Raw genomic sequence first — 26,947 nt, 5'->3', positions numbered from 1 at the left:
AAAAACAACTTTTTTAAAATAAAATCAGAATTTGGTAGATGGAGTATACTTTGATTTCTAGAAGTGGTGAAAATGGTGTAAAACTGCCACTAAGGGTGAACAAAGTTGAGAGGACAAGCAGTAGCATCGAGAGGTGTGGTGCTGGAAAAGCGCAGCAGGCCAGGCAGCATCTGAGGATGAGAGTCAATGTTCCTGATAAAGAGCTTATGCCCGCAATGTCGATTCTCCTGCTCCTCGGATGCTGCCTGACCTGCTGTGCTTTTCCAGCACCACACTTTTCAAATCTGACTATCCAGCGTCTGCAGTCCTCACTTTCTCCCAGGACAGGCAGTAGGGTCTATGAACAGAAAGTGGTTTTGGTGTTCTCACAGGTCCTTCCTAGAAGTTTAGATGTAGGTGTTATGAAGATTTGCTACGTGAAATACTAATCTTTAGGTTTATCAGCTGGTTTCATTTTTTTGAAAAATGGACAGTGTAGTGCAAGATGGCTGACGGATTCTATTTGCTAGTCCAAGAGTGTCAAACTGTAAAAATTGCTAGTATCAAGGATAACTCCAAGAAAATGAGAAACCCTTTTCTGATATTGTTTATCAAACAGAGGGTAAACTAACCTCCCCTAATGTCTTCATTGTAAGAGAATGTGAATCTGCCATGGCTCGGCCTAGTGCAGTGGACACAATAGAGTTATCATGGTACTTTATTTGGTACCATTACTTTGCAGTTTGAAATCCAGCCATACATAGAAAAGGCAGGGCAGGCTGTTCTCAGTCTGACTCTCCTTCTCAGCCTTTCCTCTTGCCAGAGGAGTGGTGACCCTCAGGTTAAGTCATTACCAGTCATCTTGTTCTAATAAGAGAGCAACCTTATTATCTGGTAGGATTATGACGACTTTAGGAGGGGAATAGCCAGCTCAGTCGGCTGGAAGTCTGGCTTGCGATTCAGAATAATGTTAACAGCGTAAGTTCAATTCTTGTACTAGCTGAGGTTACCGTGAAATACTGTCCTTCTCAACTTCTTCCCTTGCCTGAGGCGTGGTGACGCTCAGGTTAAGCCACCACTGCTGATCTCATTTCCATGAAAGTGCAGATCTATTGTCCGGTATGAATATGATGACTAACTTTACAGAAGTGTTGAAAGATGGATACCCAAGAATCAGAATAAGATCCTTTTCTTTCTTTTTATATACAGACAATTCAAACTTGCAAAGAGAGTACAGAAACAATACCTTTCTTGACAGATAACTGATAAGCTTAGGAAACTGTGAAGTGAACTGTAAAAAGCTTCAGGAAAACAGGCAGGTTAGCAGAAGAGGTGAAGGGGTACCACATGCAATTTGATCAGGATAAGTGTGGCAGCACTACTTAGGCCAAAACTTTAAAAATGGGACTTCATATAAGCTAAATTAAAAAGCACCGAAGAACAGAGAAATGGAGGGGTCCAGACACAAAATTCGCTTGAAGTTCAAGGACAATTAGTAAAGATATAGAAGTCATTATTCTGGATTTTATAAATGGCCATAGAATATGTGAGGAAATTAATACTAATACATTTATATTAAACACTGAAGGACTTGAGTAGAGTTCAGCAAATTATGAACTATTTTGATAGATTGAATAGAGTAAAACTAATTTCTTCCAGTTGGAGAGCTTGTGACTTATTTATTTACTTTGTTTTTACATAGTCAGTACTGCTGAGCAATATTCTTGCCAGTGGCTAGAGGGAATACTTTAAACTCACCTTCAAGTTCTGTCCAATGATCTGTCCTCAACAATGTGAGTCATCGGTTGGACTGCCCCGTAGCTACAGTCTCAAAGATCCTGAGTACCTTACTGCTACTGAATGGCTGCACAGAGGCAATGGTCAGTCTAGAAATGGTTAAAATGATTTAAAACTTGTCACTGAGGGAGACCAAAACTGAGTGAAACAAGTAGTAGGGTCAATGGTGAGAAAGTGGTTTCTGGTGAATACTTGTGCCTGCAAAAGGTCCTCAGCTGTTATTCCGTAGTTTAAGGCATTTTTCTACAAAGGGCAGCATGAGGGAAGGTGTACTGCTGATGGAGTCCACTGGTTAAGGGTAGACTTGGGTTAGAGTATAACTTCTCCAGTAGCTTGCCTGCTCCAACTACCCACCTGATATATGGATGGGAGCATTGTTGCTCAGAACTGACAGTCAGGAAAGGCGAGGTGATGAAAGGTGGATGGATGGCAATGGGTCAGCATTATCAAGCACGCTTGTACTGTGTTCTCCTAACCTGGCTGGCTCTATTACAAGGTAGGCATCTCTTCGGCTCAAGCAATTTTAGTAGAATCAGTTGCGCTTCCCCGTGAATCATGGTCCTTTAGAGAAGTCATGAATTATAGACTGTACTCAGAAACCTTTTGGAAGGTACATTGTGCCATTACCTGCACTCCATCACAATGTCCCTTCATAGCCCCATGCCTCCTCCACTCCAATTCGTGTCACCCACTCATTTCAAAAACCTGTCTTATGTTCTCTACTATACACCCCTCACCACCAACTCCTCAACCCAATAATCCTTTCACATCCTCCATGACATTCCCCGTTTTAATCACACCCATTCATCCAGTATACATTGTAAACAACATCAATGTATCATACATTAAAATGACATATGTGGAACTTCCCTGAAAAACATTAATTCACAAATTGTTCTTGGAAGTAAAATATGTTGTTAGCGAGTTTTGAGAAGATTTGTAGCTCAGGTTGAGGTTGTGGATGTAGGTTTGCTCGCTATGCTACCTACCATGCTAGGTAACATCTCCAGTGAGCCTCCAGATGAAGCGCTGCTGATGATTCCTGCTTTTTATTTATATATTTGGGTTTCTTTGGGCTGGTGATGTCAGTTCCGGTTCTTTTTCTCAGGGAGTGGTAAATGGGTTCCAAGTCAATGTGTTTGTTGATAGAGTTCCAGTTGGAATGCCTTGCTTCTAGGAATTCTTGTGCATGTCTCTGTTTGGCTTGTCCTAGGATGGATGTGTTGTCCCAGTCGAAGTGGTGTCTTCCTTATCTATACGTAAGAATACTAGTGAGAGAGGGTCATGTCATTTTATGGCTAGATGATTTTCATGTATCCTGGTGGCTAGTTTTCTGTGTGTTTGTACAATGTAGTGCCTTTCAAGTTCATTAGCTGCTGTTTTAGTGTGTTGGTGGGTTTGTGGGCTACCATGATGCCAGGGGGTCCGAGTAGTCTGGCAGTCATCTCTGAGATGTTTTTGATGTAGGGGAGAGTGGCTAGTGTTTCTGGATGCATTTTGTCTGCTTGTTTGGGTTTGTTGCTGAGAAATTGTCTGACTGTGTTCATTGGGTACCCATTCTTTTTGAATACATTCAAAAGGTATTCAAAAAGAATGGGTACCCAATGAACACAGTCTGCCAATTTCCCAGCAACAAACCCAAACAAGCAGACAATACACGTCCAGAAACCCTAGCCACTCTCCCCTACATCAAAGACATCTCAAAAATGACTGCCAGACTACTCAGACCCCTTGGCATCATAGTAGCCCACAAAACCACCAACACACTAAAACTGCAGCTAATGAACTTGACAGACCCTATACAGACAAGTAGCAAAACTAATGTCATTTACAAAATACCTTGCAAGAACGTAACAAACACTACATTGGACAAACAGGCAGAAAACTAGCCACCAGGATACTTGAACATCAACTAGCCACAAAACGACATGATCTTCTCTCACTAGTATCCTCACATACAGATAAGGAAGAACACCACTTCAATTGGGACAACTCATCCATCCTGGGACAAGCCAAACAGAGACACGCACGAGAATTCCTAGAAGCATGGCATTCCAACCAGAAATCTCTCAACAAACACATTGACTTGGACCCCACTTACCACCCCCTGAGAAAAAGAGCAGGAAATGACATCACCACAGGAAATGACATCACTAACCCAAAGAAACCCCAAACATATAAGTAGAAAGCAGGAATCATCAGCACAGTTACCTAGTATGGTGACGAAACATCTGAAAATGAACCTTCCAGCTCAGCAAGCAAACCTACATCCAAAAATATGATGCTTGAAGGAACATTGTAAGAGGTGAGGTTTAAGGGCTCTTTTTATATACTGAATGGCATAGTTATGGGATAGTGGGAAATTTGGATAGAGAACTGGCTAACCGGTCGAAGTCAGAGCGTAGTGGTAGATGGTAAATATTCAGCCTGGAGCCCAGTTACAAGTGGAGTTCCGCAGGGATCAGTTCTGGGTCCTCTGCTGTTTGTAATTTTTATTAATGACTTGGAAGAGGGAGTCGAAGGGTGGGTCAGTAAATTTGCAGACAATACGAAGATTGGTGGAGCTGTGGATAGTGAGGAGGGCTGTTGTCGGCTGCAAAGGGACTTAGATATGATGCAGAGCTGGGCTGAGGAGTGGCAGATGGAGTTCAACCCTGTCAAGTGTGAGGTTGTCCATTTTGGAAGGACAAATAAGAATGCGGAATACAGGGTTAATGGTAGGGTTCTTAGTAAGGTGGAGGAGCAGAGGGATCTTGGGGTCTATGTTCATAGCTCTTTGAAAGTTGCCACTCAGGTGGATAGAGCTTGTAAGAAAGCCTATGGTGTATTAGTGTTCATTAGCAGAGGGATTGAATTCAAGAGTCGTGAGGTGCTGTTGCAGCGGTACAGGACCTTGATAAGGCCACATTTGGAGTACTGTGTGCAGTTCTGGTCGCCTCACTTTAGGAAAGATGTGGAAGCTTTGGAGAGGGTGCAGAGGAGATTTACCAGGATGTTGCTTGGAATGGAGAATAGGTCGTACGAGGATAGGTTGAGAGTGCTAGGCCTTTTCTCATTGGAACGACGAAGAATGAGGGGTGACTTGATAGAGGTTTATAAGATGATCAGGGGAACAGATAGAGTAGACAGTCAGAGACTTTTTTCCCCGAGTACAACAGAGTGTTACAAGGGGACGTAAATTTAAGGTGAAGGGTGGAAGGTATAGGGGGGATGTCAGGGGTAGGTTCTTTACCCAGAGAGTGGTGGGGGCATGGAATGTGCTGCCTGTGGGAGTGGCAGAGTCAGAATCATTGGTGACCTTTAAGCGGCAATTGGATAGGTACATGGATGGGTGCTTAAGCTAGGACAAATGTTCGGCACAACATTGTGGGCCAAAGGGCCTGTTCTGTGCTGTATTGTTCTATGTATAATCAAGAGTCCTGGTTCATGGAATAATCACAATATGAGGTTCTGTTTTGACAACTGGAGAGAACCACTGACTTTGCTTGACATCTTCAAGATCTTCCTTCAAACTCTTTTGCCAATGCCAGTGATCATTTACATTAGAATAAGTGCTATGAAATATTAGAAGCTAATTTATTGAAAGTTTAGTGATTGTCACTTCTACAGCATTGTAAGAACAGCATTTACTAATTTGAAAAGATGATATGTGAATGTATGCTTTCCTTCTGAGCAGTCTACACATGCTATTTTTCTGCTTGGTTCATTGTTTCTGTCCACAATGAATATGGGGTGAATTGGCAAGGGGTTGTTAGTGGGGTGGGCTGCTAATTGCCTTTAATGTAACTGGGTTAAAGACCGAGGCAACCAAGGCAGGCCTGCTAACAAGCCTCAGCACTTGGTCACTTGTGTCTGCCTACAGTCTATTCCCTAATTACCAATACCAATCCTGTTCAACCACTTCAATCCCACTCCACTAATTGTGACATTTGAGTAGTTCTGAAGAGTTGTTGATGCGTTGAAAAGCATCCTTCTCTTTCATAAAACTCTGTTTTTTTGAGGCCACGGTTGTCTAAATATCTCTGGTAAATTCCTATAGCAAGAGTTCTCCTCAATTAAGACCTGCATCAAGATGCAAAACAATCATCTACTAAGTTATCCAATATAAGGAAAAATGATCTTCTGTGACCAAACTATCAAATAGTTACAACAGCAGCGGCTCTGTGGCTGAATACATTTTAAATATCCTAATGCATATAGGGAAAACAACGCCATGTAATAAGTACATGATAATAAATTGGAGACAGATTTCTGAGGACCAAAAGTCTAAAATGACTAGATAAAAGAACTTTGTGTCATTTGGTTCTTTTTGCTCTCATACCTTGATAATTAAAATTGGAGCACTGTCCAAGTCTTGTAACAGGACTACCTGACCAGAGAATATTTTCCATCAGCACATTCTTATGAACCACTATCTGCAATCTTATAGACCTGATATCGGGGCACAATGCTCAGCTAAATTTAAGGCTTACACCTTGTCAGCACATTGATGCACGCAGTGAAAACCAGTTAGACCTCGTGGTGATGTTGGAAGGAACATGCTTTATAATTAACATGTGCAATGAAAGTATTAATGCATAAACGTATTTGGTGGTGACCTCCAGCAGTATCTTTAAAAAGTCGACTCCAGCTACATATAAATAGGGCACAGCCTTCGCTTCAGGCAGCCAGATTTTGGGAAGGGCTTCCTGTTTATTTATGCAAAGAGCCGAACAAATGATTTCAGAGTGGGTGCTTACATTGAAGCTTTCGCTAATGTACCAGAACTCTCACTTTCACCATAGAATAGGCAATTACACATTGTCCACAATACTGGCTACTTCAATATTCATGTTATTCCAGTAAAACAGGCAAACTGTCAATAAACCTTTAGGCCCAAGTTTCTTGGAGACAACTTCATTGCTGCAATGGTGAAAATAAAGTCCCATTTGAGGCCAAAAGATATCACAGGCCAAGAAAGATCGCCAACTACAGGTAAGTCATCCACGGTAAGAAATGGGATGTGGCAGGCTCGAAAGATGCAGCAAAAAAACATTTTGGAAGAAATGAAAAGAAACTATTTTAAATGGCAGCTTTGCTTGACAGCGTGGCATGTTCAAGATAAGTAGTGGAAAGAAAACCTGTAACTCTTAACACTAACAAGATCATTTCACTGGCACTCAAGCTGCAATATCCAACCACCAGATGTAATCTATTGGACCAAAACCTATCAGATGTGAATTTCTTGTTCAGTTAAGAACATCTGAAGGAAAGAAATCAAGACCAGAGCATGGAAGATTAATCATCAGGTCAGAGACTAGCAATAACTCTTGAGTACACGAAAGCAAAGTCAGTCAGCATGAAGGTGGTTTAAGACTCTATAGATTAATATTACTGCACCTACCTCTGACCTCCCTTGTCTTTGCTCGTCCTAAAACAAGTCAAAGTTTAAATGAAGAAACGGACATCATGTCTAACAAAGTATTCACTGTCTTGGATGTATTCAATTTAAAAGAAAGGTGTTCAAATAACTAAGTGAAGCATTGCTATACAATGAACACGCTTTTTACTTTTGCATGTCATGGTTATAACATTTTCAAATTCTTGCAAATAACTACTCTGTAATGTACATTTCAAAGAATTTGACAGAATATCATGATTGAACCAGAATTAATCAAATACTAAAAAAATTATGAGGATCTATTAAAATCATTAAGGTTGCTCTCTTCAGCAATGGAAGATAAAGCAAGATGAAAGGCAGAGCCAAAAAATCATATATTTTCCTCTTTCCCTACATCCTATGGAAAAGCTGCCAGCCTCAAGCTTCAATGTACCTTGTACTATAAGACAGACTTCTACAGTGTCTGGTGTTACCCATTGGCAGCACTAAATAACTTGCAGAATGGCTGAAGGTAAACCATGTTTTTAAGCATTGGTGATAATTCTCCCTGAAATAAATATCAATATATTATTTATCCAAAAATATTTTGCTGGCAACTGTAATGAAAAAAATGGCCAGGTGGCTTTAGTTATTTTTGGGAGGGGAGTGGGACAGAAAGAAGTACCATAAAGAAAAGGAATTTTTGCTGTTTTGCACTTTTTGTAAAGGGAAATTTTACTGTTATGAGAAGAGTTTTACCATTTTCATAGAATTTTATAGAATCCTTACAGAGTGGAAACAAGCCCTTCAGCCCAACAAGTCCACACCGACCGTCCGAAGAGTAACTCACTCAGACCCATTACACTATATTTACCCTTAACTAATGCACCAAATCTAGGCATCCCTGAATACTATGAGCAATTTAGATGGCCAATTCACCTAACCTGTGCATGTTTGGATTGTGGGAGGAAACCTGAGCACCCGGAGGAAACCCACACAGACACAGGGAGAATGTGCAAACTCCATACAGGCAGGTGTCAGAGGCTGGAATCGAACCTGGGACCATGCCGCCGTGTCTCAGCGATGCTAAGCACTGAGCCACAGTGCCAAGTAGCAAAGTTCTAAAGAACTTCAACAATAAAGTTGAATTTTACAATGGAATTTTATATTATTATTACGGACACTAGGATCATGTGGGAGTGTGGAAATATTCCCTGATTTCTCTTCACTGTTTGAAGCCTTCTTCTCTGCCCCTTCCACCCTCACCTATAAAGAAGTGAGTAGTTTATCAATATCTTATTACAAAATCTGTTCTAAACATATCTCTGCTGCTCCTTTGTTCTCATAGCCCACCAAGCCAAATGTCAGAGTTTCCCACCTTACTCATCAACTTGCTTTCTCTAATTTCTGTTCTGTCCTTCTCTTTGTGCTCTCTTCAAGTTTTCATATATCCATGAAGTTGGCCTCCTGCTCCCTCTACCAGCTTTCCAACAAACTGCTGACCAGCCAACTTCTCTTTCTGGTTTCCACTTCAGGTGATACTATTCACAAGTTTCCTTTAGTTAGGTACTGTGCCCTTCCCTTCAAACCTGCCATGGACATTCAGTTCCTCAGCATTTTGTTGCTTCGCAAATCCATAGCCAGATTTCCCAAAACTATGGATGTGAACACATCCAAATAGGTCTAAACCATTGCCAATGTAGTGAAATAGTCCTTATCAAAGTCACAAATGGCATCCATGATTTGGAGGTGCCGGTGTTGGACTGGGGTGGACAAAGCTAAAAATCACACAACACCAGGTTATAGTCCAATGGCATCCTATGTGACTGGGGCTGTATTAAATTATTATTTTTCATCCTTCCTGATCTCTTGATAATTGATTGCAGCATCCACCTCCAGTGCTTCTCCATTATCCAGCTGCATGTAACTACCTCCATCTGGTTTCATTGTTATTCATTTGAATCACAAACTTATCTTCAGTAGGTTCTCTTTTCACTCATGTTCCATCACTCGAGTCTTCCATTTTATTTTCTCTCAATTCCATTTCTTATCCACATGTTCATTCTCAGTAGCATCACCTGGAACAAGACAGTTCTGCCTAATCTCTCTCAACCCCTATGTGCCTTTGAATTGTCATGTGGCTTATCCGACATCTAATAACAAATGAACAGAAATTTCAATCAGCTAGAAGTTAGGAAAAGTGAAACCATTGCCTTAGTCTCCACCACAAAATCTGATCCCAAGGCACTGATACTATTTGTTCACTTTTCGAGACTAAATCAAACAACCTATTTTACACAGATAAACTGCAGATCTTGTATCTATTTCATTGCCAAGATTGCATACTTCCTTCTCTGTAACGCCATTCTTGCCTCTGTTCATGTGGTGCTGAAAACTTATTTGTGCCTTTGTGACCATTAGTCTTGACTATTGTGATACTCTCCTGGTCAGTCTCCCATCTTGCAACCTCTGTGAACTTGAGTTTATCATGATAACAGACATCAAGAAACATTCACTCATCATTCATGATCACCGAATTATGTTGGTATGTGTTACAAGTCCTTCTATGGCTCTGACCCTCTTTATCTTTACAACATTCTCCAGTCTTGCTGATGAAATTTCTGCATTGCTCTAATTCTGAACTCTTAATACAGACTTCAAATGGTCTTTGACCAAACTTTGAATAACTGACTTAGTAGCTCATAAGGTTTGAAGTCAATTTTTGTTTGACAATGCTCCCACTTTCCCGAAATACCCGGAAATATTTTGATACTAAAGATAAATTCGAGTTGTTATTTTTGCTCACTTGCATTCCAATTTTAATACTGTATCGTGTAAACAAAATTGATTACTTTCTTTATCGTGTTTTTGGTGAAGGTTATAATAGATTTAATTTATGTTTATAATATATAATTTGAAATAAGCAATAACCCTGATGTGAATAAACAGGTAAGATTATTTTATGCCCAAATCAGTGCACTGAGATTATTTTTCTTAAGTAACATTCCCTTTTATGTAAATATCTTTCCGTTCGCCGAGCTGGAAATTTTTTTTGCAAACGTTTCGTCCCCTGTCTAGGTGACATCCTCAGTGCTTGGGAGCCTCCTGTGAAGCTCTTCTGTGGTGTTTCCTCCGGCATTTATAGTGGCCTGTCCTTGCCGCTTCCGGTTGTTAGTTTCAGCTGTCCGCTGTAGTGGCCGGTATATTGGGTCCAGGTCGATGTGTTTGTTGATGGAGTTTGTGGATGAGTTCCATGCTTCTAGGAATTCCCTGGCTGTTCTTTGTTTGGCTTGCCCTATAATGGTAGTGTTGTCCCAGTCGAATTCATGTTGCTTGTCGTCTGCGTGTGGAAGCAGCAGGGACAGGCCACTATAAATGCCGGAGGAAACACCACAGAAGCGCTTCACAGGAGGCTCCCAAGCACTGAGGATGTCACCTAGACAGGGGACGAAACGTTTGCAACAAAAATTTCCAGCTCGGCGAACAGAACCACAACAACGAGCACCCGAGCTACAAATCTTTTCCCAAACTTTAAATATCTTTCCACTTACTCTATTTTGGAAGGCCTTAATATTTGCTTATTTATTAATTTTGCTTATTTATTAATTTTGCTTTTGGAGGACTGTTTTGGGTTGGACTGCATGGAACTTGCACTTATTTTCCACAAATCTTCATGCAAATGTCTTTACAGACCTCCCAATAAGATTTGGTAGAAATAGCAGAAGAATATTTTCTTAAAATTCATTGTGATATGCATGGCAGTCACAGCACTAAATGCCTAAAAACATTAATACACCATATATTTTGAGATGAAATACTTAATCTTTGAAAATAGCATGTGCCTCAGATCTTTTTAAAAAATGACTAGCTATTTTGTGCTTTGAAAACAAAATCAAGAAACAGTAAGACTCTTGTAAATTTCTACTCTTGATATTTGGGGAAATATTGCCAAGCTAAGATAGCTTTAATCAAAAAACAAGGAACGTATGAAAAAAAAATTAAGAACCATTAATATTGTTAAGAGACACTACCATAAGAGAGAGGTTCAAATAAAGGTTTTATCCCAACATATTGGACTTTTGTTTTGATCACGAACCACAAGGCTTTCACAGTACCAAGACATGAATTGGTTGTGACCACACATATGCTTCAGTTTTCTTCATTAAAGTGTGATACCTACTGGCATGAACTCTCTCCACAGCCAATTCATGGGATTCTCTGCAATGTTGATTACCACTGACCTCCAGGCTAAGCTAATTAACAGATATTTGAAGAACAAATCAAAATAATCAATCAGTCCACTGTGCAAGAGAGTCTCTTGAAATGAAAAAGATCACAGAAGATTTGTCCTGATGTCCATTAGCCTAAAATAAAGTAGATATTCTGTATATTTGGCAATAAACTGGTTTGTTGGTGTGTTGTGCTTTGCTTATTTGCAAATTTATTCTGTGATTAAAACTTAAGCTGAATGGAAACTTAGAAAACAGAAAAATAGTTAAACCTGGAGGCTGTTGATGCTAAAAACTTCTGTTTTGATTTGTGTTTTTGGATTGTGATATTGACTGAATACTAAAAAATGTAGGAGTTCAATAGAATCCTGCCAATTTGAACGCCCTGAAGGATATTAAGTATTTCCATTTTTCAATTCATCATTACTAGATAAAGTACATTTACACAACACAGATTTGGAATCAATTAGTCAGTTAGAATATTTTCCTGTTCTATTCATTCAGCAGTTCTATATAATTCCAAATAATTTATTGTCCAGGCACCACAAAAACACTATTTATCTGAATTAGAAACAGAAAGTGCTGCTGCAGGTCAAGAGGGAGAAATAGAGTTAATGTTTCAAATCCAACATGAGTCTTTTTTGGAACTCTCTATCTGAATGCTGAGAGGTAGGAATACATCTACTTCTTCTTTATAATCATATTTTAGGCATTTATTGCCATGACTGCAATGCATATCACAAATGTTCAGAAAATATTCTTCTGTTTCTTCTAATAAATCTTAGTTCAGAATCATATGTAGGGCAAACTCAGATTTGAATCTCATGTGTTTGATATTCCCTCTGGGGTCAGGAAACTGATAATTGGACTATTTAGGAGTCTCAAACCCCCTCGCTCTCCCTCCTTCAATCCAAGGGGAAGTAGTTGCCTCCTCAACTGAAGTGGATGCGTTGAGGAAGCAGCCAATCTGGGATGCTGGTTGGAAATTGGGGTGAGACTACACAGGTGCACATCCAAACATACTATGGCAATGACTTGAATGAGAAAATGGATGCGCTCGTGATCAAACAAGAAAGGTAGTAGTCTAATGCTCAGCCTCAGGATATTCTTCACTTCTCTGACTCAACCTGGAGATTTTCTTTGAGGAACAGAGGACGTCCCTCTTTCTAGATGATGGCAAGAGGCTACTCTTCCAGCCAATACTGGCATGGCTGTGGGTTGCTGCGACTGACAGCAATGTAATTGTGCTCAGGCAAAACGGCCAGTTTTCCAGAAAGGGTTCAATAGCCTTCTTTGTTTCATCAAGGTGAGTGTCTTGGCAGACTCACATGACAGGCCCCAAGATATCAACTCCAGTAGCCACAGGAATCAAAGAGACTTCAGGAAACATGCACACATGACAAATACGGGTCCAGGGTACTTACCAGCTTCTCAGAAAAGTTCAAAGTCATAGCACTGTTTGAGAACTTGTCAGAACTGATATTCGTGGCTTCATATATAAATGAGTATCTGGCAATGGTCAAAGACGCTGGCAAAGCCTTACCTATTTTATTCTTTTGTCAGGGAGATCCTATAGTGAGAGTATAATAACCTGTCCTCCTGCTCTGCTCTCCAGAGTCCAGGGCCCTGCTTCTCTCACTGAGGACTTGGCACATATTCAGAGAACAGTTCTCCCATTATGAGCTATTGCCTTTAGGTTCAATTTAACTCTCTACATTATTAGTAAGTTTGAATCCCATCTTTTATACAACTTGATGCCAGGAGAGTGATGAATTCCAGAAGTACCTGAGCTCAAAAGTACAAAACGCTTGAACCATAACCGTTGTACACCAACTGTACCTGTCTCTTTATGTGGCTGTCCACTGCATTGCTGTTTCAGTGTGCATGTTCTGCTTTAGACTCAGTGTGCAGCACAGGCACCCCAACCCAAATCATAAACTGGCCCTCAATAAACTATCAACGATAACTTTAATAAACCTCATCTCTGAGTCAGACATTTTTCCAGGGCCCAATGTTCCCATTCTGAAAACTAGCTAGCCTACAGGAAAATGACACCAGGAATCTAACATGCTCATCACCAGCATTATCCAAAACATTGTCCACCTCTGATCCTGACACCGGTGCCACCTAAAAATCCTGCTCCATATCTTTTCACTCATCACAAAGATTTTCAACTGCCATTAACTGTGCCCATACTTCTGTGGAGTTAATTGCCACCTAAATTTCATTGTCCTCGTCGAGTTAATAGCAATTGTCACCACAATTCACAAGTAATTTTTAGTCACTACATCAATGATATTAAAAGAACATCAGCTGAAAAACCCACTATCTTTTTGTTGGTCATTGTGTTTTGATTTTATAGTCAAAGGTGCCTGAGACCTATTAGATAATCCAATATATCAAACTTAACAATCACAGAAAATGCTGGCAGCATCTGTGGAGAGAGAAACATTGTTAATATTTTGAGCCCAGTATGACTCTTCTTCAGAACTTTATAGTAGGAAATCAGTAGTAGGTTGTGAAGACAGGATTAATGTGTAATCAGGACTGCGCAGAGGATGAGATGCAGCTGGCAGATATCTACATGAGCTAAAATCTCTTCAATAAAGAAAATACACAAAAGGTTGAGAGCTCAAGGTTTGGGTGAAGATTTGTAGCTCGGGTGCTCATTGTTGTGGTTCTGTTCGCCGAGCTGGAAATTTGTTGCAAACATTTCGTCCCCTGTCTAGGTGACATCCTCAGTGCTTGGGAGCCTCATGTGAAGCGCTTCTGTGGTGTTTCCTCCGGCATTTATAGTGGCCTGTCCCTGCCGCTTCCGGTTGTCAGTTTCAGCTGTCCGCTGTAGTGGCCGGTATATTGGGTCCAGGTCGATGCGTTTGTTGATGGAGTTTGTGGATGAGTGCCAAGCTTCTAGGAATTCCCTGGCTGTTCTTTGTTTGGCTTGCCCTATAATGGTAGTGTTGTCCCAGTCGAATTCATGTTGCTTGTCGTCTGCGTGTGTGGCTACTAAGGATAGCTGGTCGTGGCGTTTCGTGGCTAGTTGATGTTCATGGATGCGGATCGTTAGCTGTCTTCCTGTTTGTCCTATATAGTGTTTTGTGCAGTCCTTGCATGGGATTTTGTACACTATACTGGCCAATATACAATGAAACTGACAACCGGAAGTGGCAGGGAGAGGCCACTATAAATGCCGGAAGAAACACCACAGAAGCGCTTCACAGGAGGCTCCCAAGCACTGAGGATGTCACCTAGACAGGGGATGAAACGTTTGCAACAAAAATTTCCAGCTCGGCGAACAGAACCTCAACAGGTTGAGAGCTACTGGTGATGAAAGCATGAGAGTGGAAGAACGTGATATTACAACAATGTAATTATGAATTCTTGATCATGGACTGACTGTGGACCTTGAAATTTAACCAGTGACGAGCAAGACAAGACGATTGCTCACTCCTGTACTTAGCACATCAGGAGGAGAAATGACAAGGTGTAGAATTGTAAGCAAGAACTGAACAAGTGTCTAGCTGGCTTATGTTTAATTTGGAAAAGTTTGAGCTCATCCACGATAGTAAATCAGACACCTCAGCAATAGTCACAACATTGACATTGTCACCAGAAATGTGGCTACTATGACCACAGTGAATGGAAAACTGTATATGACACAAAAAAACAAACCTTGAGGTTTGCTAGACAAAAGGATATGGAAGGACAACCATTACAAGTAGTGTGCATCCCAGGTAGAAATCAGTAGATATGAAACTGTGAAACCTCAGAAATGTACAGAATCATAACTAAAACTGGAAATTACTTCTCTGCACATAGTTGTCAGAATATGACCAAGTAGATTCAGGCTTAAATATAGCTGCCAAGTTAAAAAGTTCATCACTTTTTGGGAAACACAAAGTAAGTGATCCATCTACTTTTAGAATCATTGACAAGATTGTTCAGTACAACAATAAACAATTTTACATACCTTTACATCAGAGGTATCACGTTGACAGTTGCGCCATGCTCTGGACACTGCTGAAAATGTTCTATCGGCATGATCAAATTTTCCTCCTTGTAGGTTTAGAAAGAAGGTAGTAAATGGCTCCTGCAAAGGAAAATATTTAGGAATATTGGGGAAAAAAATATACTGCACTTATACACTAAACAACCATATGTAGTCAATTATGGAATAGACAATATCTGACATTCATTGAGCTTTGACAAAACTGGAAGTAAGATTATGATAACTTGTCAGAGTTTCTATATTACATGACTCCTTCAACACTTTGAACCGAAGACAAACTTCTGGATTTATCTAATTGAGTAATTTTTAAAATCTGTCTGATTTGTTCTATAAACAATATTCACTTTTTTGCAGTTGAATTAACTGATTCTTCTTACAATCAGCTCAAATACTTCTTAAAATATATTTATTTAAAAAAAGCTTCCTTCCTGCTTTGCATATTGTAGATAGTAGTGACTGATTTGTTATTCAGAATGACTGATTAGTAAGAACTATCAGAGGCAATACAATAAAACAAAAATATGCAAAATTGGAGGTGTAATGGACAGCAAAGAAGGTTACCTCAGATTACAATGGGATCTTGATCAGATGAGCCAATGGCAAATGGAGTTTAATTCAGATAAGTGCGAGGTGCTGCATTTTGGGAAAGCAAATCTTAGCAGGACTTATACACTTAATGGTATGTCCTAGGGAGTGTTGCTGAACAAAAAGACCTTGGAGTGCAGGTTCATAGTTCCTTGAAAGTAGAGTCGCAGGTAGATAGGATAGTGAAGGCGGTGCTTGGTATGCTTTCCTTTATCAATCAGAGTATTGAGTATAGGAGTTGGGAGGTCATGTTGCAGCTGTATCAGATGTTGACTTTTGGAAATTGCATATTGCATGGAATTCTGGTCTCCTTCCTATCGGAAGAACGCTGTGAAACTTGAAAGGGTTCAGAAAAGATTTACAAGAATTTTGCCAGGGTTGGAGGATTTGAGCTACAGGGAGAGGCTGAATAGGTTGGGGCTGTTTTCACTGGCTGGAGCATTGGAGGCTGAGGGGTGACCTTATCAAGGTTTATAAAATCCTGAAGGACATGGATAGGGTAAATAGACAAGGTCTTTTCTCTGGGTGAGGGAGTTCAGAACTTGAGGACATAGGTTTAGGGTGAGAGGGGAAAGATAATAAAAGAGACCTAAGGGGCAACTTTTTCACACAGAGAGTGGTGCACATATGGAATGAGCTGCTGAGGAAGTAGAGGAGGCTGGCACAATTACAACATTTAAAAGGCATCTGGATGGATATATAAATAGGAAGGATTTGGAGGAATATGGGCCAAGTGCTGACAAGTGGGACTAGTTTAGGTGAGCACATCTGGTTAGGATGGATGAGTTGGACAAAGGGTCTGTTTCCGTGCTGTTCATCTCTATGACTCTATAATTCTATTCAGCAGTGCAGGCAGCTTCTGTAAAGAAGGAAACAAATCTGACCTTTTGTCAGAACTGGCACTGTTAGATTTTTAATTGGTCTAAAAAATAGAACATTATTACTATGCTACTGCTTTGATTAGCAGACATACTGACAGTTTGCAAAATCTATATGATGCGTTTGGGAATTTATACAGTTTATCAGGAGGGATGGGTTGGATTGAATTTCATGCCTAGACTGGTAGAATTATTCTGCTCAAACAGTATGATAGTATTTGTCAAAAAAAACTAGACTGTTACATAATGATAGAAGATACCGGAAGTTTGAATTACAAATGGACAATGGGACTTCAAAGAGGGTGAAAACAAGAAAAAAATGCATAATTGCATAGTTTAGAATAATTCATATCTGTCTACTTATATACTAAATATGAAATGCTGTGTAATATAAATAAGAGCTTATATGTTAACAGCCATACAATTCTAAAGAAATCATTAAGTGCAGAAGAATAAAATAATTTAGCTCAGTAATTGCTGCTCCTTCCTTTCTCATCTGTTATTCTTTTCTGTATAATAATGTATTCTCATTGCCTACTCACTTAAAATCTTATTCTATTCTTCACTCTCATTTGCCCTTTTTTACTCTTCCAACATGTTCTGCATCTTCTGTTCCATCTTTTCCCATTTAATTCGACCTCCATCTCTCAATCTACCTTTGACTAATTTTCATTTCCCCACCCTTCTTAATCTATCTCTTTGTACTTTTTTTGCCTAACCCTTTCCTTCTGTTTTATTTGTTTTTTTTCTACCTCATTCTGCCTTTTCCCTTATTCACATTACCAACAATGACTCTCTCTTATTCTGGGATAAGAACAACAGAACAGGGATGAGGAGAAATATCAGCAAGCATTCCTACTCCTGATCTCTGTGCTTGCATGAACATTCAGTGAAGTCAGGAGCAGGCTCAGCTGTTATGCATTACAAAATAATTAACTGAATGTAGTCGACATTTGGTGTTTAGGTTAATACATTAATGGATACATGGATGAGGTGTAAAATGATAGCCAGGATCTTCATATTGCGGGTGGGCGGGCAGGCGGGGGGGGGGGTGGAATTGTAACTGTATGAAATGTGCTGAAAATTTAATCATTATTCATGTTATAATAATTGACTTTTTAAATGTTTGAGGATTATCAGTGCTCAGAAAAAAAAGGAATAGCATTCAGTTATTAAAAATAATGAACTATATAATAAATACAAAAAGTTGCTAACACTGGAAATATGAAACAAAATTAAAAATGAAAATCAGAAAACCAATGAAGAGGTACATACCCAAAATACCTTTCCTCTTAACAGATGCTGCCTGGCCTGCACATATTTCCAGTATTTTTAGCTAGATATATTTAATCAATGTGTGTGTTGATTAAGAATGTAACAGAGGGGTTAGGCTTTTACAGCATTACTCAACAGTAACAGGCAAGCTGATTTGCAAACATCAATGTTTAACTGCAACTTGGTGTGTAAAAATATGGCCTAATGCAAATGCAGCTGGGTGCAATTGAAGAATGCTGTTTTTCCCATTTTTCTTTCTATATGAAGCTTCACATCATAAATAGCTTTATTAACAGTAAATCATTTTATGGGAATACTTTATGTGCAGTGCTGTCAAATTATCACCTAATTATGCAGAATATATACTAAAATGAAGCTATGAAATTAAGTTTTAAATTACCTTAAAATAAATTCTGATTTGGAAAAAAAATTAAGTAGCAGTAATTATCGGAAATTAGGCTAAATATTCCAGTTTACATGCAGGATTTATGTCTGCTTTGTGCTGCATTATTCAGCCTTAATCTAGGGACAACTGCGAGTGCTTTTTCAATGGAAGAGAGACATTAATGTACTGACTGGACGAAACAACTTTAAATTTTACAGTTATTGTACTTACAATTCTTAACAACCATGCGAGAGTGAAGCTACTGGTTGAATAATGAGTCCCATAGTGAAAAGGAGGAACCTGATCATCTTCCCAGTTTTCATGACGCTCCGAAAAGAAGGCTGCTCTTTTTGGGTTAAGGGCTCCAATAGGCTAAAGGGAAAAGTAAAACAAAGGCTTGAAATGAAAAGAATAAATTCAAAGGTTACATCAAAATGTTAATTTGTCCAATTGCTGCCTTAGGTTCTATTATCCCTCTGTTGATAAATGCCTGAACTAAAGATTACCTTTGGTCAAATGATTCAAGCTTTAAGCATCATGCTACTGGAGTTTTGTAAACAAAATGCACAATTTGAAATGTTTTGTATATAAAATAACCTGCAGCCTGTTAAACAAAAGTGTAACGAGTCTGTAACAAGCGAGTAGTTTATGATCCCTGAGGCACAAATAAAACTTAAACCCAGGAAATAACAGAAAAGGATTGGGAGTCTCATCCCTAGGTTCAAAACACTAAATTATGAGAAAGGCTGTCTAAAGGTGGTGAATACAAAGAGATCCAGAGTATTAAGAAGACAAAGAATCAACCCAGAGCATTACACCATAACAACTGGACAAGAGATTTAATTGGATTAGATTTAATTAGATTCCCTACAGTGTGGAAATAGGTTCTTCAGCCCAACAAGTCCACACTGACCCTCCGAAGAGTAGTATAAACAAAACAAAATCAAAAACACTTTCCTTCTTTCTCATACTTCCAGCTTAGAAATTCATGCAGCCTGGCAAATCATGAAGCATGATTCACCCCTGTTATTAGGCTTTGGGTCACATCTCCAATGAACAGGTATACGAAGGAATGCAGCAGAAGGTTCATTGGTGACGCACAAACATCAAGAAGCTGAAGGCGTCATTGTCGCCGTTGGGTACATTGTAAAAGGGGACAATGGGAAATAGGAACAACTGAATTGGGAAGTTTTGGTGGCCAAGGAGGTAATCGAGGGAAGAGGAGGTAAGAGCAGGCATATTATTTAAATACAGGTAACCTACCTTCTGGCTGCACATTTAGGGAACTACATTTTAGGAACATAACTTACTAAGTGTGGCCCTTTAAGGACTGGTTGCTAAACCACATATATATCCGGTTTACCTAAATGCAGTTAACACAAGAAAACTAGAAGCAGGGGTCGGCCATTTGAGACTACTCAGCCATTCAATATGATCATGGCTGATCCATTATCTCAGTGCCATATTTCTGTTTTCTCTCATACCCATTGATGACTTCAAAATCTAAAAACTTTATCTTCCTGCTTCTTGAATAGAGTCAGTGACTTGGATTCTATAGCCTACTCTGGCAGAGAAATCTACATTTTACAATCCTTTGATTCGGTTTCTTAACTCAGTCCTAAATGGCATACCTTGCATCCTGAGACTGTGATCCCTGTGACTCCCCAATCAGGGAGAGCATTCTCCCTGCATCTAGTCTGTGCAGCCTGTTAGAATTTTATATGTTTCAATCAGGTCTCCTCGAATCCTTATAAACTTTAGTGAATACCGGCTCAATTGAAACAATTGGTCCTTTAGTGCAGTTCTGCAATCCCTGGAATCAGCCTAATGAACTACCACTGCGCTCCTCCTTTAACAATTATATCCTTTCTTACTTACAGAAACCACAGAATACTCCAGCAGCAAGACATCCCTACTTCTGAACTTAATCCTCTTGCAATGAATGCCAATATACCATTTGCCTTCTTAACTGTTTGCTGCATATGCCTCTCTACTATCTTTGTCTGGGATGCAAAAACACCCAGATCCCTGTGTGCATCAACATTCCCCAACATATCAGCATTTAAATAATACTCCTTCTTTTCTGTTTTTTACATTGATGTGTACAATTTTGCATGTAGTCACACTGGACTACATCAGCCATGTGTCTGCAGAATCAACTTGGCTAAATCACTTTGTACCTCCTAGCATTTTCCTCGCAGCTCAAAATCCTCCCTCAAGTTTTGTGCTGTCAGCAAACTTGAAAATGTTGCATTTGATTCCCTCATCTAGATAAGTTATTCACATCATGAACTTTCCAGTATCCTATGAGTCTGCCATCTAGAAAAAAAGACCCATTTATTCCCAGTCATTGTTTCCTGTCTATTAATCAATTCCCAATCCATGCTAATATCTAACCCCCATCGACTGTGCTTTAATTTTGCCCACTAAACTCTTCTGAGGGATTTGATCAAAAAGCCTGGTGTAAATCCTCAAAGCTAGTAAATTAGTCAGGGCTGAGGTAGCTTTTCACTTAATTGCTTTCTGGACTTGCAACCTTACCGTTGTTTTTTCCATCGCAGATCAGGAGACATAGAACATGTGAATTATGAGAAGGAGTAGGCCACTTAGTCCCTTGGGCCTGCTCTACAATTCACTATCATGGATGATTTAATTATAACATCAAATCCACATTTCTGTCTACTCCAAATAACATTTCCCCCCTTGCTTAACAAGAATCCATTTATCTTTGCCTGAAAATATTCAAGAATTCTTTTTCCATCACCTTTGAGGAAGAGAGTTCTCAAAGGTGAGAGGTCTCTCAGCCCTATGAGAAAAGAGTAACAGCCTAATCTCTCTTTTAAATCGGAGATACCTGAATTTTAAACAATGATCTCTAGTCTAGATTCTCCCACAAGAGGAAACACCTTCTCCATTTCTATGCTGTCAAGACCGCTCAGGATCTTATATCTTTCAATCAGTTGCCTCTTACTATTTTGAACTCCAGATGAATAAAGCATATCCTGTCTAAGCTCTCCTCATAAGAAACCTTCTAATTTCAGATTAAAGATGGTAAACCTCTGAATGAACTGCTTTCAATGCATTTAAATCCTTCCTTATGTAAGGCAACCAAAACTGTGCACAGTATTACAGATGTGATCTCTGAAGTTTATACAGGGCACTGGTAAGACTGCATTTTGAGTCCAGAGACAGACTCAAAGTTTCAAAAGATTTACTTTCAGAAAACACTGGCTGGCACTCAAGTATCTAACTCAATTACAAACTAGATTACTTTCAACACAATCCCAGATGGAATATCCTAATAGCTATCTCCAAAGATAATATAATATACCAGAGTAGTGCATAAGTGGATAAGCATAACCTTTTGGGTGTCACAGTTGGTTACAGATATAAAGTACTCATAAAATACTAGTTGCTTCTGAACTATAACCTGATCAGCATATTAAATTTGTGAACTTTGTTCATGAAACAAAAACTCAGAGCACTAATTTTCAGATAGTAGAGTGTCCGCCTCATTCAGTTGAAAAATCAGTGAGGAATGAATCCCTGCTGATCTCAGCAGTCCTGCCCTTGAAGGGGGAATTTTCCACTGTCTGAGGTAGAAGTCCCATCTCAGAGGGCTTTTGGCAATTTGTCCACAAAATTTTGGTGTTTCAGAATGGGGTGGGGAGCTCAGGCCTGGATAGTAAAAAAACAATTTCAGTGGTGAGGGGCAGGGTCTGCGCGTGTATCTCTGTCTGACTATGTATATGGTGTGTGTGTGTGCCCCCAGAGAGGGGAAACTATGTTTTGCATTCAGCCCAGAACCCTTGATTCGTGCTAGGCACAAAATTACCAGTATAACAACAGGGAGCAAGATTAGTCTATTTGGTGCTTCATGTTCCCCACTATTATTAGACTTCTGAATGAATCTCTCAAATTTCAAATCTAATGCTGATCTTGCATTTTGTGCACCTTCTTTGCTGCCATAACTTTGCATTCCTTGCTCTATTCTCTCTCAATGTCAGCAAAACTAAAGAACTGATAACCGACTTCAGAAAGAAAGGAGGAGAATATGCCGCCATCTATAGGGTTGATAGCGTCAAATTCTTAGGTTGATGATAACCGATCTGTCCTAGACTTCGCATGTAGATGCAATGGTCAAGAAAGTGCAACAGCGTGTCTTCTTCCTGAGGCGGCTTAGGAAATTTGGCATATCCATAAGGACCCTTACCAACGTTTACAGATGCACCATAGAAAGCATCATTTCCGGGTACACAATGGCCTGGTTTAGCAGTTGCTCTGTCCAAGACCATAAGTAACTACAAAAGGTGGTCTGCACAGCCCAGATCATCACGGAAGCCAACCTTCCATCCACAGACTCCAGTTACACATCTCATTGCTGTGGAAAGGCTGCCAACACCATCAAAGACCCATCTCACCCCAACAATGCTCTCTCACAACCTCTTCTGTCAGGCAAGGGATGCAGAGGCTTGAAGATATGCACCAGCAGGTTCAAGAACAGCTTTTTCTATGCTATTATTAGACTGATGAAGTGAACTCTCTTAACTTCAAATAATGCTGACCTCATTAATGTTGACATTGCCTCGCATATGTCCTGTGTGACATAACTTGTATGCCTTACTCTATCCAAGTATTTTCCACTCTATGATCTACATGTCCTTGCTTACTACGATCTGCCTAAATTGCCTGTAAGCAAAGTTTTTCACAGTATTTAGGTACACATGACAATAAATCAAATCAAAATACCCTATGATCTTTATACGGTATGATCTGTCTGGACTGCACACAAAACAAAATTTTACACTGTACCAAGGTACATGTGACAATAATAAATCAAATCAAACAGCATGGCCTCGCTATGCCTTTCAATAAGATTATGGCTAATCTGATTTCAACCGCAACTCTACATTCCTGTATATCTCTGACAATCTTTTATTCTCTTGTTAATTGAGAATCTATCCACCTTTGCCTTAAAAATATTTAAATATTTTAAATCCACTGCCTTTTGAGAAAGGGAATTCCAAAGGCCCTCATCTCCATCTCTAATGGGCAACACCTTATCTTTAAATTGTGACTCATATAACTGGGAGAGAGGTAGCCATTGCATGGCTAATAATTGGTCATTTACAGATCTCAATTGTGGCAATGGTGTATACCACCATACCCCTTGACTGTCCTTTGTAAAACTGTGGACAGGTGGTGTGGGAGAAAGAGTGGCTGGGGAAACCTCTGTCTGGAATGACTCCTTCCTGTGTTTATTCGAAGTATTGATGCCTTTTGGCTATAAATATGCTTTACAGCTCACTAACGAATACTAAATACATACAGCAACATATTTAAACACAACGTCCTTGGCATCACTGTAGCATTGGCTTGAGCAAAAGTGAAGTCAATCAGAATCAGGAGAAGCTCTCTATTGATTGGAATTGCACCTCACACAAACAAATATGGTTTGCTTGATTGAGTTAATCATCCCAGGCTATCACTGCAAGAATTCCACAGGATAGTGTCCTAAGTCCAACCATCTCCAGCTGCTTCATCAATACATTCCTTTCATCATAAAATACTTACAATAAGGAAACAGGCCAATTGGCCCAACAGGACCACACCGACCCTCCAAAGAGTAACCCACTCAGATCCATTTCCCTACACTCTTACTCTACATTCCCCTGACTAATACACATCCCTAAACACTATGGACAATTTAGTATGGCCAATTCACCTAACCTATACATCTCTGGACCGTGGGAGGAAACTGCAGCACCTGGAAAAAACCCATGCAGACACAGGGAGATGTACAAACTCCACACAGGCAGTGGCCAGAGGCTGGAATCAAACCTGCATCCCTTGTGTTGTGAGGCAGCAGTGCTAATCACTGAGCCACCATGTCGTCCTGTTCAATGGTATTATCATTGCTGAATCCCTGACCTTAATAAACTCAATCAAATTTATAGTGAATGACTGTATAAGAAACCTACTAAAAATAAACATTTTATGTACACATGCAAGTCTCTTCTATTGTACTCTCTACAAATGTCTGTTCAAAGTATTTGTAACAATGCAAAGGACAGTAATTTCCAGTGCAAGGTGAGCAGCTCCAGGAGCCATAATAACAGCAGGATTCTAATTAATTTCCCACAAACAAAGCTATGGTTCTAATCTTCAATCTGAACAGCAATTAGCATTTTAATGAACTAAACTAGATGTTAGAAACTTCATAACCTTAGAAACAGGCCAGCATTTCAGCAGAAAATATTACATTGGTCAAAACTTTGTAGAACCTTTGGAATAGTTGCAGATAACGTAACTGGCAAAATGTTGTGGGAAGGCAATGGATATTACGTCTGGCGACTTTCTATCAGCAATCCATTTTGTCAGCTGTGCAAAAATTGTCAGATGGCACAAGTGCAATTCAGCTACTTAACTGGCCAATTAAGAACACCTTGCCAACTCTTCTCACATTATATCAGCATTAGGGAGGGACCTCTTGTCATGTCACTAGGTCTTGCAGTTTTGAGAAGATTCTGACAGGTAGAAGCATTCCTTTTGCATACTCTTTGGTCTATGATGTGGCACTCTCACATTAATTACTGACCTGTAGCAACTGTGTCATCCTGTGACATCAATGATGTTTCTGCCCTCGCCAAAATTCAATAGACCCCATTTACCTGACTTAAAGGTGTCCCTATTCTCTATCTCCATTGTATCAGTTCTGACAATGGTTGCAGTTGTTTACATTTACACATCCTCTACGTTCATCTTTTATCTTAGTTGCTCTATGATCATATTTTTCTAAATTACACCATCGATCTTTCCTGCCTTCCAATCATCATAGACTTTCTGTTGGTTGTTCCTTCTCTTTCTCCCTGCTTTCCCCATGCCTGTACTTGTTCAAAATCTGTTAAGCCTCTAAATTTTTCAGTTCTAACAAACATTATCAGCCTGAAATGTTAACTCTGTTTCTTCATTTATAGATGCTGTTAGCCCTGCTGAATAATTCCAACATTTTGTTTTTATTTCAGATCACCAGCATCCACAATACTTTCCCTTTGTAAGGGTGATGAAAAGGTTATGCAAATATTTATAGCATCAGTGAAATTTAATCTAATTGTCTTGAAGTTTATTCTAGTGATATCAAAAGTCAATCAACTGAAATGTCATTCCACTTTATTTAAGATCAGTACAAATAGATCACTTACATTGCAAAATATTCTTTATTGTTACAACATTGACTCACTAATAATAAATACATTGTCGATAAAAATGCTGTCTACAATGCAAATTATTATTTTATTATAGTTGATTATAGTAAATCCAGTCTCTTGGATCGATCTTAAATTCCCCTCCAATGCCAATTTTAAGGCATGAAGGCTGCATAAAATTCAGTTTGCTCACTGCCTATCTACCATTCCTGCACCTTCCGTAATTTTACCAGAGGTGAAGTGGCAATATGTGGCTTATCAGTCAATGGACTATTTGAGGCCACTAAGTGGGTGATTAATTCCCAGTAAAAAGCTTATCTTTTCACTGGAAAAGCCCATTCCAAGTGTCCTGCCCAGTAGCTTCCCCACACAATTACAGGCAGGGACCACCTTGAAATGCAACACCCTTCCGGTTCTCAGAACCCCTGCCAAGAGCTGCCTGTTTGTCTGGTTAACAGGGAGATTCCTAACTTAGATGAGGCGGATCCAATACAACTCATCTCCTCTCTGGCTTGTTGAGAGTATTCAGTAGTGGCCACCACTGAAGAGCTTCCAACTACTAACTGACCCATTGCTCACTGAGGACTACCTGTATCTAAGAGGCAAACATTCCACCTCACTTCTCTTGATTGACAATCGGGTATGTACAAGCACGGGATTGGAATACTCCATACAATCCAACCTTACCTTTCTGATGTAAATTGTATACATTACAAAATCAATGGTAACAACATACACTTTTAACAGGAGATTTTCCAATTACTAAAAGCTTTGTTCACTATTTATATAAAATTATTAATATTTGCATAAAGGATATTTTATGATTTTCCCCTGAATTTCTCCCCATGTAAATCCATTTACACCAATTATGACACAGGTGCAGATATTTTAGAGTCATAGAGATTTTCAGCATGGAAACAGACCCTTCGGTCCAACCTGTCCATGCCGGCCAGATATCCCAACCCAATCTAGTCCTACCTGCCAGCACCTGGCCCATATCCCTCCAAACCCTTCCTATTCATATAACCATCCAAATGCCTCTTAAATGTTGCAACTGTACCAGCCTCTACCACTTCCTCTGGCAGCTCATTCCATACACGTACCACCCTCTGCGTGAAAAGGTTGTCCCGTAGGTCTCTTTTATATCTTTCCCCTCTCACCCTAAACCTATGCCCTCTAGTTCTGGACTGTCCCACCCCAGGGAAAACACTTTGTCTATTTATCCTATCCATGCCCCTCATAATTT

The 26,947-nt window shown here is 39.6% G+C and overlaps 1 protein-coding gene across 1 annotated transcript in view; it reads right to left on the bottom strand.

The window, feature by feature from the left end:
- The window catches only part of lrba (LPS-responsive vesicle trafficking, beach and anchor containing), an 897,133-nt gene that overhangs the window by 204,743 nt on the left and 665,443 nt on the right, over positions 1 to 26,947 (bottom strand). Inside the window, exons 44-45 of the mRNA XM_043699616.2 lie at positions 18,728 to 18,868; positions 15,335 to 15,454 (exon numbers count right to left, since the gene is read on the bottom strand). Of these exons, the coding sequence (XP_043555551.2) occupies positions 15,335 to 15,454; positions 18,728 to 18,868 (261 nt within the window). The remainder of the gene's footprint in view (positions 1 to 15,334; positions 15,455 to 18,727; positions 18,869 to 26,947) is intronic.

The sequence above is a fragment of the Chiloscyllium plagiosum genome, unplaced genomic scaffold (genome assembly GCF_037043375.1).
Source record: "Chiloscyllium plagiosum isolate Xiang-an unplaced genomic scaffold, Cpla_swu_hap1 HiC_scaffold_1, whole genome shotgun sequence".
Classification (NCBI taxonomy): domain Eukaryota; kingdom Metazoa; phylum Chordata; class Chondrichthyes; order Orectolobiformes; family Hemiscylliidae; genus Chiloscyllium; species Chiloscyllium plagiosum.
Note: the sequence above shows the minus strand (reverse complement) of the source record. Positions and strands in the feature narration are given on the sequence as shown.